This window comes from Diplotaxodon limnothrissa, linkage group LG5 (assembly GCF_057381915.1).
Source record: "Diplotaxodon limnothrissa isolate DT_005_m linkage group LG5, D_limnothrissa_male_GT1.1, whole genome shotgun sequence".
Taxonomy (NCBI): Eukaryota; Metazoa; Chordata; class Actinopteri; order Cichliformes; family Cichlidae; genus Diplotaxodon; species Diplotaxodon limnothrissa.
The window spans coordinates 2,794,369-2,806,143 of NC_140600.1; the positions used below are offsets into that span (position 1 = coordinate 2,794,369).

Here is an 11,775-nt window from a genome sequence, read left to right on the forward strand (position 1 = left end):
AAACCAAGGAGTTGATGGTAGACTTCCGCAGGCACAAGCATTCTCCACTGCAACCACTGAACATCCAAGGTATGGACATTGAGACTGTGGACAGCTACAGGTACCTTGGTGTTCATCTGAACAATAAACTGGACTGACTCATAATTCAGACGCCCTCTACAGGACAGGGCAGAGCAGGCTGTACCTGCTGTGGAGACTCAGGTCTTTTGGCATGAAGGGCCCACTCCTGAAGACCTTCTATGACTCTGTGGTGGCCTCAGCCATCTTTTACGGTGTGGTCTGCTGAGGCGGCAGCATCTCTGCTGGGGACATGAAGAGACTGAACAGGCTGATCCACAGGGCCAGCTCTGTTCTGCCCTCTGGACCCAGTGGAGGTGTTGAGTGACAGGAGAATGGTGGCTAAGCTGTCATCCCTGTTGGACAACATCTCCCACCCCATGCAGGAGACTGTGACAGCACTGAGCAGCTCCTTCAGTGGCAGGCTGCGGCAGACAGACCCACACGCACATCCAAAACACAATGATAACTTTCACCCTGTCTCCCTAATGTGCAACAGTACCAAGTGCAATTTTCCCAATAGAGCAAAGTATTTTATTCTTTTTGTATAGCATGTTATTCTATCTTATCTTATTCTACTCGGTTTTTTTCTTTTTTTCTTAATTTTTACTGCTCTTAACATTTCTGCTGTGACCAAAAAAATTTCCCACGTGTGGGACTAATAAAGGTTTATCTGATCTTATTCTTCCCTGGTCCTAGTATCAAGTCCTGTGTCTCAGTGTGTGACTCATGTTTCCTATTTTACTTTGATAGTCCCTTGCCCTATTTTTAGTTTACTCATTTTTGCTTCCTCTCTGTCTTGTTATGACAGATTAGCTCCAGCTGTGTTTCCCTCCTGTTTCTCATTCCCTTGTTATCCTCTGTATATTTAGTCTTGTTTTCATTTGCCTGTTGACACATCATCCCATGTTCCTGTGTATGTTTCCTGTCCTCCAGGTTATTTCTGAGTTTGTTCCTAGTCTAAGTTCTATTTTTCAGATTTAGTTTTTATTTCACTTCTATGTTTCATTTGGATTTTTTCACAGCAATATAGCTGCTTCTTTGAGTTTATCCTGTTTCGTTTAAGTCCTGCATTTGGGTCCCGCACCACCAGGACATTTACTGTACATTCATCACAGTTGCCCCCTGACAGGGTCTCCCAAAGCAAACTGGTCCTGGAAGAGTGGCTAGACAAAGAGTAATTCAGTCAACCCCTTTGTGAGAGAAAAAAGCAAGTGTATTCTGGAGTAGGGTTACTGGGCCCCACCTTTGAACTAGAAAATCAGACTCATTCCCAGTGCGGGTTGGACTCTGCCTGGGCTTCCCTTTGTGACCAATTTTGCTCTGTGTTTTTATGGATAGAATTTCTACTCATAGCCAGGTGGCAAAAGGCTACCATTTTAGTGGCCATAGAATTGCATCTCTTATTTTTTCAGATTATTCTGCATGGTTCTGTTGGTCTTATCAGGCAGTGGCCTTTAGCTCACACTGGAGTGGTTCTTAGCTGAGTGTGAAACAGCAGATATAAGAATGAGAACATCCAAGTCGGAAGCTATGGTCCTCAGCCAGAAAAGGGTGGAGTCTCTACTTCAGGTCAGGGAGAAGTGACTGCCCCAGTGGAGGAGTTTAAGTATATCAGAGTCTTGCTCATGAGGCATGAGATTGTCAGATGGACTGGGGCCAAAGTGGTTCAGTGATTTGGGCATCTGACAAGGTGAGGTGTTTGAGGCATGTGCCATTGGGAGGAGGCCTTGGGGCAGACCCACTACACTGGACAAATCAGCTGGCCCAGGAACACCTCATGTTTCCCCAGATAAGGTGGAGGAGGTGGCAAGAGAGAGATCTGGGTATCCTTGCTGTGACAACTGCCCCTGTGACTCAGATAAATGTAAGAAAATGGGTGGATGGATAGATGCATGCAGATGCGCAGAGTACACTGAGAGAGAGAGAGAGAGAGAGAGAGAGAGAGAGAGAGAGAGAGAGCTGTGCAGGAAGTGTGATTTTTATTGTGGTGGAGGGAATTCATGACAATTTTTATCAAACGTGAAGCATAATTTGGATCTTCTTTTGCTGCTGATTCAGTGAACTTTGGGGATGAAACCTGCATCTTTAGAATCTGTTAGATGTTGGCTTTCAGCTCAGATGGCATGCCTGCGTATGTGCCATCAGGTGAACAATGCTCTGTGTTTACATCTTTGTGCTGAATCCGTGTAACTGCTCTCATTTACTGTTTTAGCTGTTTAGTGGTCATTAAAATAGTTTTGTGAGCTTTAACCTGAGATTCTGGCATTTCTGGCAAAGTCCATTTACATTTAAAAAAATCGATTTGAGATTTAATGAATCGATATTGCTTTATTTAAGATAAAATTAATTTGACTTGGGAAAATCGTTTTTTAAAACCCAATCCTATTTCTGCATCCTTATTTTAACTTTAAGAATAGTAAAAAGAAAGTGTCAGTCATATGCAGTCCCACAGCATAAGACTTTCAGATAAATCTAGCACAATAGCTGATATTGTGAATAAATCTGACAAGCCAGCCTTATTTGCCATAAAGGAGAAATTGACATGATATAGAACCTTGAGTTCTTCTCAGGTGGCTGTAACTCAGATAGTAGCGCAGATCCTTTCCTAATTGAAAGGCTGGTGGTTTTGATCCATGGCTGCTCCAGTCTGCATGTCAAATATCCATGGACAAAATACTAATACCAAGTTACCCTCTGATGTATGAATATTAGAAAGAAAGCACTTCAGTAGAAAGAAGTGCTTGGCTGAATGAGGCAAGTTGTATAAAGTGCTTTGACATTTGATTAAATATTTCTATTAAAATATAATAATTTTGGTTTGGCTTGAACACTAAGGTGAAACATAACTTTTAGTTGCACATTTGTCAACTTTACTGAAACCCTTAAATGTACCCTAGGTTAACCCACACCACTGTACAGGAAGGTGGTAAATCTGCTGATAAAACCGGTTTCAATAGCTTGCTAGTTGAGCTGATATTTGAACCATGCTGATAAAAAACTGAAATGCCTTGATTATCTGTCTCATACATAAACACATACCCAGCCAGATGCAGCTATATCATTAAAACTACACAATGAACTTAGGCTGCTGCCCCCGCGACCCGGCCTCGGATAAAGCGGATGAAGATGGATGGATGGATAGATGAACTGAAGGACCTGAAATTTTGGTGTGCATGTTCATGGTTTCAAAATGACCGCTTTTCTGAACTTAACAGAAAGATTTTATTACATATTCACCAATCTATTTTTGTTATTAGCAAGGAAAAAAATCTTGCTACACTGAAAATGGTCAGCAATGACCTCCCGCATGCTTCTGTAAATGTGAAAACAAGAGTTGCAATTATCTGTGTTCGTTTTAACGTTTTAACACTTTGCAACAGGATTAACAAGACATAAAAAACACAGTTTGACTTAGCTGGTCGAGTACACCACTCACTGATGGACCTGCTATTATGTAACTGTATGGTCTCTGTACACCCAAAACCAAATACCTTAGTTATGAGGAAAAGAGACAAGAGTACTAAGTACTGTAACAACACTGAATAAAAAAAGGGTTTTTCAGTTCATGTTCTTTAGGGGGGAAAAAAGCAGTCTGTCTCCACTCAGTAAACAACCTACTTGGGCTTTTGTTTGTGTGTGTGTACACACTGGGTACATAAACTGGACTTTGAGCCAGAGTTTGCACTAGTGAAGAGAGAGTGACAGAAAAGCCTAGATCTACTGAAAAGTGAAAAAGAAAACAGTGATTGCAGTAAAAGCTGAAAATAAAAGGCAAATATAATGTACTAAAGACTAAAATGGGGTGTGGTGGCTCAAGTGGTAGAGCACATCAGCTACTGATTAGAAGGTCAGTGGTTCGATCCTTGGCTTCCCCAGTCTACATGTCAAATATCCTTGGGCAAGATACTAACCCCAAGTTGCCCTCCGATGCATTCATTGGAGTGTGAATAAATGTGAATGTAGATTAGTTTGCACTTGTGTTTAGAAGTGAATGAGGCATGTTGTATAGAGCGTTTTGAGTACTCCGGGAGAGTAGAAAAGCGCTATATAAGAATCAGTCCATTTACCATTTAAAATAACTGAATATATTTTAATAATAATCCATTGTTCTAATCCCAGGTCTTTTCTTTAAATGAAAATAAAACATAAATCTTTCACTATGATGTAAACGTTGCCTCAGCCCAAGGCTATTAAACTTTTATTAGCCAGTACCAAATCAACATCCTTCACTACACCAAGGCAAAAAAACAACAACAAAGTTCCAACATTAGCAAATCCTAATTTTTTCAATGAGACGTTTTGTTGCACAAGGGAGCTCAGGGGTTAAAACAGCTGTTCTGTGAGGAACTGTTATCACTCAGGAGAACAGGTAACAACCATCCCACTATATGGGATATTATAACAGCTGCCTATTTCATTATAAAAATCATCTTGTGCTAAAGAGAACCTTTCTAAAGACCTTCATTAATCAGTTGTATAAGTTAAGGCAAAGTACACTAATACGAAGAACCAAGTCATATTTGCTTTCCACTAAGCTACAGACTAAAGACTACAGAAGTGGCTTTAGCTCAGGAGGTAGAGCAGGTCATCTGCTAATCAGAAGATTGGCGATTACCAGAATACTAACCTACTAACTAAGTTGCTCTTGGATGGATCTGTTGGAGTGTGAAAGCTAGCTATAAGCACTTACATAGAAAATACATACTGATGTATGAATGGGAGAGTGAAGCGAATGCTTTGACTGCTAAGATGGAAAAGCATTATATAAGAACCAATGCATTTATTGCAACAATTGCACATTCCAAAGTCATTTAATAGATCTATGCTGTTCAATACACAATGTATTTCTTCCATAACAAGCAATTATATATGAACCTTTTGTAATGTTCAGTTACTGACCTTAAAGGCAAATTTGCAGGTGATGTTTTCTGAAAGCTCTACTCCTCCAATCTGGAAACTGAGCAGGGGCAGACTCCCTAACACTGTATCCTCTTTGTCATCTGTGAATAAAAAAATTAAAAATGTAAAAAAAATATCCAGAATATTACACTTGAGTAGTGCTACAAATATGTGAGAGAAATAGCAATTACAGCTTGGGTTAGTAAAAATTGGCAGGATTAAGAAACAATAAAAGGAAGCAGGAATGTCTAGCCCAAACATGACTGGAATAAGAACTGCTCTTCTAGGACACCCAGCAATCCCCTCAGCTTCCACATTGAAAGTTTCCCACAATATAGGTCCATAATGGTCTGAACAAGCCTGTGATATGCAGTGACAAAGGCACAGACATTCTTCCTCACACATACCCAAAGGTATCCAGTGGAGATAAACAGGCGTACTGTAGAAGGGGCGTACCAGCACTGACTAAAGAATAAAACACATGAAAATTGAAGTAGTTTGAAAAATAATCAGTGTTTTCCTACCTCTTAAATCGCAAATGTAGCTGCGCACCGACAATTTTGCTTTGGCTGAGTGTGTGCCTTTACGTGTAGGCGTGCACTACAGAGAAAAATAGAGACAACAGAAAAGGGCAGGGAAGCAGAGAGACGGAGGGAGCGACAGGGCGAGAGCTCTAAAGGGAGGGGGAAGGGCTTGTGCAATCACAGAATACACAGATCCCTGCTCTGTGTGCCTATTTGTGTGAGATAATCATCAGCCCATGTGACTAAGTGTTGCAAGAATCTAAGCCCAGCCAGCTGAACCTGCTGCTTGCCTGCACCAATGAGACTCAAGCAACGCATGTGCTTGCATGTTTGAGCGCTTCTTCAATTCTGCTCATTGCTCCCATGCATATGTGAAAAATGTATTGATTTATTATATTTATAGACTGGAGCCATAAGACAAGATAAACCTAATCCCACATGTGGGAAATCTTTTGGTCATGGCAGAAAGTACAAGTTAAGAGCAGTAAAAATTAAGAAAAAAAGGGGAAAAAACAGTAGAATAGAATAACTATACAAACTAGAATAAAATACTATATACAATATAAAAAGTACTATGCAAATAGAATAAAATACTTCGTTCTATTTGGAATATTACTATTGAAAAAGTACATGGCAGTAGTGGTCGATAAGACTGAAAAAGCAGAACTATTTGAACAGAAAACACAATGTATGCAAAAACGGTGCAGTGCACAAAATAAATGAATGAAAACATTTTACAACGTTAAACTAAATAGTCCCAGAATGTCTCTGGGACATTTTACTGTATGGTATAGTATTTTTAAAATCACACAGACAATAATTAACATTAATGTTAGTAAAGGAAGAAGCCAGAACTTTTATGTGAGGTTGAGAGGTACCATGGAAATAAAGGTAGGACCACATCAATACACAGTCTTGTTTCTGGAACTAGTCTCCTGGGAAGAGGCTGGACTCATTTCCACTCCACCATTGGTAAGGTCATTATACTTCAATGTCTGTACATTGGGATTTTTGGTAGGCAAGAGGACTGTTTCCTTGACTTGGTTTGCAGCCTAGGTCAAACCTATGTTGATGTTTTTGTAAATGTATCATCAGATTCGCAGCCATATGGTCTTCTTATTTCATACGAGTAGTGAGTCACTTAGTTGGGTGATGAGAGGAGCAGAACGGCATAGGAGCATTTGGGATCAGCCAAATATACCAACATTTTTAAAGGACTTCTTTGTTTCCTCCACAGAACGCATTTCAGTCCCACAGAGATGTTCAGAGTGTAGGGATTTGGCCATCTGAGAATGGGGTCAGTGAAGTAAATAAACATATCTTTGTTGACAAAGCCGTCCTAGCCACCCTCACCCGAGAAACTGATACAGTTGCAGGGAATGGCTGGGCCTTAGCTATCCTGGGAGCAGGAACACAAGGACAAACAGCAGTGGCAGACTGTGTGGTTTTCTTTTGAGATGACCCAAATGTGGACTTTAACAAAGAGTGTGTAGTTTATTATGGCAGATGACAAAAACAGGTTTTCACAGTTGACGAACATCATCTAATCATACCTTTATAATTTTCCGGAGAGGTCTAGCTTAGTAACGTATGTAGCATTAACCTTTCTGTAATCAGTACAGAAACGTGGGATGTTATCTGGTTTGGGCACCAAAATACAGGGCGAACTCCATGCACTGCTACTGGGCACAGCTAACCCATGTTTAACTAGATATTCAACTTACTGTTACATTAAAACCAGTTGGTTGGTAGGATTCACTCTATAGGTGTGTTGTTTTATTGCCTTATCAACTTCCACAACGATGTCATCACCAATGTTTGCCGAGGATAGTCAGAAAAAAGCAGCAGATTAGCTTTCATCAAATCGATGATATCTTTGAGGGTGGAATCCAGTGATGGGAATAACGGCGTTACAAGTAACAGCGTTACTAACGTCGTTAATTTTTTTAGTAACGAGTAATCTAACTAATTGCTATTCCTATCGTTACAACGCTGTTACCGTTAGAAAGAAAGAAAGGAAGAAAGAAAGAAAGAAAGAAAATGCGGTGCGGTCGCGTTACTATTTTTCAACAAACAGACGGTTGAAGCTGTCTTTAGTCTACCGCACCTTATATCAGTTGAATGGAAGTAGCTGTCTATGTAAGTAATCTGGGCGCTACAGCTTTAAGCAGCTGTGCACGCTCCTGCGGGCAGCAATCACTGTCTGGTAGATGATCACTTTTTGGCACAACACCTGGAGCTCAGGGGGCAAACCAATCGCATGAGTGCTGCTGTTTGGCTGAGGAAGAATAAAGTAGTCTTGGTAAGCCAATCACATGACCACTTTAAGATGACAAAGCAACAAGGTGATATATACCAGTTTTTAAATTGTGTTGATAGTCCACGTAAAACCAGAGTCATGATAAACAATATATACGCGTTTTTTCTTCAATAGTTTTGTCACGTTTACTGTCTAAGGACAGCGCGGCGAGCACTCTCTGCTTATGAGCAAAAAATAAAAATACAAAAAAAAACAGCCCGTTCATGTTGGTGGAAAAAGGCACCATGTCGACCAATCAAAAAATGATATGGCAAAATGACTGCTGCTGCTGCTGGAAGTTCTATGCATTAAAGAATGCTACCACAGTTGATAAATCCCAGCCATTTTCTTCGCCGTGACTTCCTGTCAGGATTTGTGTTGTGTGGAGGTGAGGAAGTGACCCAAACGCAGGACTCGTGGATAATGAAGAACGGAAGATTGTTTATTACAAAGAGTGGATGAACAGGGCAGGAACGAAAGGACTGACTGGCTGAAAGACTGGATGGCTGGCTGAACTGAACGCAGGCAGAAACGACAACATAACATCAATGACACAACAGTGAACAAGTGGAAACAGAGGACTTAAATACACAGACTGATAAGGATGATAATGAGAGACCGGTGAGTACACAGCTGAACATAATCTGACTAACGACACAAGAGACGAGCTGACACAGGAAAAGCAGGAAGTGAGAACATTGATGTGGCAACATAAACTAAACCTGACAAAACTGAAAGCACTGGGTCAAAGACCCAGGAACTCTGACACCTCCCCACAGTTTCTCAAGCACAGCACAGGTGTAGCACTGAATTTAGACTTTTGTTTAGGTCCTATGAAAAAACATATAATTCAATTCAATTCAATTAAACTTTATTGATCCCGAAGGTTGACCCCGAAGGAAATTGGATTAAGGCTGCCGACCTTTTGCCAACTCCATCTTACCCTTCCGACCATACATACATTACACAACATCACATGGGGAAGACAGGTCAGAGAGGTATATCAATGGAAAATGCACTACATGAGGAAAGACAAGGAGAAAAAAGAACTCCAACAGGGAGCTCAGTTTGAGAACAGAAAAAAACCTCAGTAAATAGCACATGAATCATCACATCTCACAACATAGAAGACATAAGCTTCAAAGGTGTTTGGAGGGGGTGGGGGGTGGGTGGGTGTAGATCTGTGTCAGTGTACATGTGTAGGTGTGCGTGTGTGTGTTCCATGTTCAGCCGAGAGAAAGTGTCCCTTCACCCGGTTAGGCAAAAGTCAACAATCTTCGGTCGACGCGGGTGACCTTGAATGAGGAGGGAGAGAGTCACAACAGTCTTATTATCTAAGGGAGAATTGTTATTCCCGTCAGCTTTTGCCTTGAGCATCCAGCTGGTGCCAGGGGGGCCACATGAGATGAAGATGGTAGTGGTTTTGGTTAGTGCAAACAAACTGCATCCAATTTTACAGTAGGTCTAATGTCCGTCACTAGTCACCAGGTCTCTCAATTCCCGTTGTTCTTCTCCAAGATCTTATCCATATTGCATTCAAAAAAACACAGTCTGAGTACACACAGTCCTGCCCGTCATCTATCATGTTGGCCAGCCTTGTGGGTTTTTTAACAGCTGTAGCTGCTTTTGTTCCTCGATAAGCCGGGTCTGAGCCAGCTCCAATAGGCCAGAACTCTGTTATCATGGTTCCGAATTGGTAGATGTTATTCAATGTCTTCCATCGATAGTGTTGCCAGACACACGATACAACCGGCCATCGAGTATCCGGCAGGGAGAGGGAGCAGGAGAAAGTGCGACCGCCTCCGTCAAGAGCCAAGAGATGACAAAATTCCCGCCACATGTTGGAATTAGTTGTTGTGAACTGCGTTACCCAAATACTTGTCCACCCATCTTCTGTAATCTCAATGTCCATTTCTCTTTCCCATTTCTGTTTTATGTAAATTGTTGAGTCCTTTTAAGCTTAATCATACATTTGTACACTTTACTTATCAGTGCTTTGTTACTCTCGGAGTCATAAGCGTCAATGAAGATGATAACAATCGAGAAGTCTCCAAGGACACAGCTGTTTATTCTTTTGCCAATATAGTCACAAAATTGCAAGTATTGGAAGAAGTCTTGTTTATCGAGGTCATAAGTCTTACATAAGGCATCTAAAGCCATAATTTTAGATTTTGCGATAACTGTACACACAGAAGTCTAAGGAGCTTGCAAAGAAAAGCGTCTGGACTTCTTTAAGTTGCTTGAAGACGTTTCACCTCTCATCCGAGAAGCTTCTTCAGTTCTAAGGTCAAGTGGTCAGGAGTCCCAGATTTAACCCTAGTGGGAGTATCCCCCCACAGAGGGACAAAAGGACCCCCTGATGATCCTCTAATCGCCTGAGCCAGGGTGTGAAACTGGGTGTGGGTCCCAATCAGCCATAGTTTCGGATGAGCTCGTTGTGAAACCTGGCCCCACCTTATCATGCGAATTCCTGAGGTCAGATGGCCCAGGATGTGAGTGGGCGTTAAGGCGTCTGGGGAGGGAACTCAACAACAACACACAGGGCGCCCTCTGACCCCGGATGGACACACCGTCGCAGCGAGAGGGCGTCACCCGTCACTATGGCAACATAAACAAACAGAACTGTACAAACAGAACCCCAAACAGCCCTGACCCGCTACATAGCCCCCACCTAAGGGGTCAGTCGTACCCGAGGACCCCATTACCCCACACAAAGTCCTGCAAATGTCCAGGTGCCTTCTTTTGGCGCACCGGCTGGTCACGGCCGCCGGGGGAAAAGTCACTCGGGTCAGAACATGGGGTGCCACCATCATCCCCTGCCCCGGCGTCTGCCGGAGCGAGCGGTCGGTACGGTGAGAGCCTGTCCCGATGCAACACCACGATGCGTCCCGGGCCCGGCATGCGGATACGGTACACCACGTCTGTTAGCTGCTCCACGACCTCCGCCGGCCCTTGCCAGTGACTGCAGAGTTTGGGGGACACTCCTCTCTGGCGAACCGAGCAGTACACCCAAACCTTGTCGCCAGGCATGAAAACCCCCCCTTGGCACTTGGTGTCATAGGCTCTTTTCTGTCGTACTCCGGCGCTGGCCTGGGCCTGGCGGGTGTAGTCACGAACCACCTGCAGCGTTCCCTCAGCCTCCTGTAGTAGTCCATCTCTGGCCCACCATCAATCTCCGGCTCGGGGGGGGGGACCCGAACACCAGGTCCACAGGCATCCGGAGCTCCCGTCCAAACATCAGAGCGGCAGGTGTGCACTGGCTGGACTCCTGCACCGCAGTCCGATACGACCAAAGGACCAGGGGCACATGTCGGTCCCAATCCCGCTGGTGGCAGCTGGTGAGAATGGCGAGCTGGGTGGCCAGCGTGTGGTTGAAGCGCTCAACCAACTCTTCGCTTTGTGGGTGGAGCGGTGTGGTTCTCGTCTTCTCCACCCCCAGTCGCTGGCAGATCTCCCCGAAGACCTTCGATTCGAAGTTACGCCCCTGGTCACTGTGGAGCTCAGCCGGGACCCCAAAACGGGTGAACATCTCCTCCACCAGCTTCTCGGCCGTCGTCGTTGCGCTCTGGTCCGGCACCGCGTAGGCCTCTGGCCACTTCGTGAAATAGTCCATAGCCACCAACACATACCGGTTCCCTGACTCTGTGACGGGAAAGGCCCTTGGACGTCCACTCCGACTCTTTCCATTGGGGCCCCCACCAGGTACTGCTGAAGGGGGGCAGTGGAGCATTGAGTTGGGCCCTTCTGTGCCGTGCAGGTGTCACAGCAGTGCACATGAAGTTCCACATCCCGTCGACAGCCAGGCCAGTAGAACCGTCCCCTGAGGCGGTGGAGAGTTTTGGCGTTCCCATAGTGTCATGCCTCCACCGAGCCGTGGACCAGCTCAAGCACCTGCGACCGCAGCGACCGAGGCACCAACAGCTGCAGGAGATCTCTGCCCTGACCGGGGGCTCGCCATCTCCGGTACAGGAGGCCGTCGTGGGTCTCCAGATT

General features: G+C 43.9%; 1 protein-coding gene across 1 annotated transcript in view; it reads right to left on the minus strand.

The window, feature by feature from the left end:
- plekha6 (pleckstrin homology domain containing A6) overlaps positions 1-11,512 on the minus strand; it is a 68,911-nt gene extending 57,399 nt beyond the window's left edge. The window contains exons 1-3 of the mRNA XM_085354814.1: positions 10,949-11,512; positions 5,484-5,559; positions 4,960-5,060 (exon numbers count right to left, since the gene is read on the minus strand). Coding sequence (XP_085210940.1) covers positions 4,960-5,060; positions 5,484-5,559; positions 10,949-11,512 — 741 coding nt within the window. The remainder of the gene's footprint in view (positions 1-4,959; positions 5,061-5,483; positions 5,560-10,948) is intronic.
- Positions 11,513-11,775: the final 263 nt, after the last annotated feature.